General features: G+C 39.2%; 1 protein-coding gene across 1 annotated transcript; it reads right to left on the reverse strand.

The window, feature by feature from the left end:
* Positions 1–740: 740 nt before the first annotated feature.
* On the reverse strand, positions 741–2,411 carry LOC108354546 (odorant receptor 7a-like). The gene is made up of 4 exons (XM_017605724.1): positions 2,179–2,411; positions 1,315–2,047; positions 894–1,254; positions 741–815 (listed from the first exon to the last, which is right to left on the reverse strand). The coding sequence occupies exons 1-4, from the start codon at positions 2,300–2,302 to the stop codon at positions 741–743; spliced, it is 1,293 nt and encodes a 430-aa protein (XP_017461213.1). The 5' UTR covers positions 2,303–2,411.
* Positions 2,412–3,204: the final 793 nt, after the last annotated feature.

A 3,204-nucleotide genomic window follows, 5' to 3' on the forward strand; every position in this document is an offset into this window, starting at 1 on the left:
CCTCGATGAAAATTTTTCTATGACACAATTTATTACCAAAGAAGACTCTCGGTGCCTCTTCTTCGTCTGGTTTTTCATGCAAGTCGAAATTGGATTTTAAATTTTTTAAGTTTGGGAAACATGTGTACTTTTAGAAAACAATTACCCAAATTCATAAAAAAAATTAAGAAGACTTTAACTGCTTCATAAATTTAAAATTTGTATGAAAATGTCACTCTATTTAAGTTTTTATGAACAAGGCCAAATATCTTTACAAAAAACTTTCAAAAACTCCAATGAGATCTATCATAATTATAACAGTTTTATTAGCGCCTTGAACCTTTACGTTCAAATTCAACTACTTGTAGCGATTGAGGGACTGGGTCCTCAATTAATACCGTGCCAAAATTATTTTGTTGTGTCCCATCAATGAAACGAGTGCCTTTGGTTTGCCAGCTCTCTCCTATACCCTTTTACTTGTTGTTGGTTTAAAAAGCTTGGCTCCTTCGCACACTTAACTGCATTGGTTAAATAATTTAGACACATCTCAGGTGCAGAACTGCTAACAAGTTTATTAAATTTTCTGAAAGCGTCCCTAATGCGGAATTTAAGATACTTTTTTTTTAGACGAGATTGTACATATTTGCGACGCCGAAATATTTTCTACATTAGTGACTATGTCCTAATACAGGTACGAAGTGATGTAACGAGCTCACCTACAAAAGCTTATGAAATGCTCTTGTTCCACTTCTACGACGGCTTCATTTCATGACCAAACGTTCCTTTAAATTCATGTTGTCGATCAAAGTGTACAGGGAGAATGAAAATTTAGCAATCTGAAAAGAGGAGTTCGTGAGTTGATACCCTTTTTGCAGATTCTCTTAATAACCCTCATCCACCGTTCGCACACTTACACTGAGAAAACTACTTAGTGTGACCGGAAATAATTTGCCTGCAGTCAGATACATCGGACGCTGGGCACGTTGCATGAAAAAAATCAACAGCTGGCGGTACTCTTTGCTTTGACCGATCCAATTCGAATGGAAAATCACATCCGACAGCTGATTGCTATCATCGATGAGGCATTGCGAGTAATAGCAGGTAGGAAAGATCTCCACGGTCACGGCTAATATGTAAAAGCAGGATGCGATGCGCGATGAGAACTCGTTCGCGAAGATGACAATGTTGATGAGAGTTGTGCCGATGCAACAGGCCGTCACCATAAACTGTATGAAAATCGTCACTGAAATGATGGGCGCAATGACGTCGTAAAGCCTGCGTTCGAAACACGTAATGATATCTGTGGGATTGTCATAACTACAAATCGAAACTTACTCGATCAACGACTGGTGGTCCTTAATGCATAACTTCAGCTCCCTAAGATGCTGATCCAATGTTAGCGCAGTATTAGTGCCCAACTTCTCAACGCGTAGTAGCAAAATTTTCATATGAGTACGCAGAATGTTAATGTAGATGACCGGATAGGCGTCATTTACAGTCTGTTGTAAGCAAGCGAAGTCCATCATGATGAATTCAAGTACTGACGCGATGAGAAATTCGGGCTTCGAACGACGCCACTTGAGAAAGGGGAAATACAGCGCATACGGCGGATGACCCATAACAATGGAGCCGAGGAACGTGCTGGCCGAGTAGCTGAGAAAGATGGTGAAAAAAAAGATGACAGCCTTTTTTCCGAAACGCGCCAATTTGTACAGTTCAGTGACTTCATCTGCGGCACGACAACGCTTGTCCAGCCGCTGAGTGAGCACGTATGTGGCACGCAGCTTTACCAACATGAAGGCCATAATTACGAGCTTGGCAGAACCGCCGTAGACGTCGAAGGTGACCTGCAGCGAAGTGAGCAGGTTGCCGATATTCACCTCCTCTGCTGAAATAGTGAAGAAGATGAGCGTAAAACCGATGGGTAAATAAATTGTACCCAACATGTTGACGAATAGCGAATAAAGAACGTAGAAGAAGCGATAGCGCGGTGGCATTATGACCCCCATATAGAATCCAGCACTGAAGAGATATTTAGTACTGTCCTGGCTATGCACCGGCAGATCGGCTAAATAGTATGAGAACGGCAAGTTATTTGAGTGTTAGAACTTGTCAAAGTGCCCAGGACACAAATATTTGATTTAGGTTCAAGTGGTTTTAGAAGCGCATAGTCATTGGCGCTTTTTCATCTTCACTTACCGTATTCCGCCTCCTCAGTTTCTTGTAATGAGTCCACCGGCTTGGCAGTGCTTAATGAAGCTAGTTGCTGCTTTTCAGCTTCCGCCAGTCGTAAAGCTAAACTTTGCTTTGATTTTGACATCATACTTATTTAAGCAACGCCACAAGTAGCCTAATTTGTATCTATGCAGCGCAGGAGCTCTAAAGAACTTAGTAGTAGGACCGTGTCGCCTACAAGTTCGAGCGGAACTTTTCGATCCTCACCCGAAAGATTAGCTTTTATTCGCTATATAGGATGTGCGAATATTACCGCTTTTCCATGCAGCGGAATTTGTGGGCGGATACGGTATTCCGCCCATTGAAAGGCACTTGCATAACTCATGCTTTAATTGCTATATTCGATGAGAACAATTGACACGTGCGCTCGAAAATTTCTTATTTTCAAGTGCAGACATACATACTGCACATATAGTTACTATGTCATATGTATCTACATTAGGTTGGTCAAAAAATGTACAGGGACATCAAGTTTTTCTGCTGCCACCCTCATAATTATAGAAAATAAAAAAGAACCCCGTTTTTTTTTTTTTTGAAATCGAAATCCATGTATTTTACATTTATAATAATAATGATAAATAAACCAGCGCTGCTCAAAATTTTTATATTGAAATGAAATCACAATACATCTGCAAAGTTTATGTGTACACTGAGATTTTTTTTATTTAAATAAAGCAAAAAAGTACAAGTTTATTTTTATTGTACGATTAGTGAATAAAAATTGTTAACAATGGGAGTATTTACATATGTGTGGAATAATACAGTGCCTTACGAAATGATAGCGACCTACTGGCTGAATAGTTCCAAAATTTAGTGCGAGGAGTCCTTGCACATAGTTACACCATATTGCAAGCTCAAATTTTACATTTTCCTTATAAAAGTCCCACTTTAAAGCGTTAATAAATGATTGCACCATTGAAGCAATATGCAATAAAATTTAATGACGATTGGGAGTTTCTCCAAAACTTAATTTATAATTTAACCTTTTTT

This window comes from Rhagoletis zephyria, unplaced genomic scaffold (genome assembly GCF_001687245.7).
Source record: "Rhagoletis zephyria isolate East Lansing unplaced genomic scaffold, Rhagoletis_zephyria_1.1 Rzeph_scaffold_37016, whole genome shotgun sequence".
Classification (NCBI taxonomy): domain Eukaryota; kingdom Metazoa; phylum Arthropoda; class Insecta; order Diptera; family Tephritidae; genus Rhagoletis; species Rhagoletis zephyria.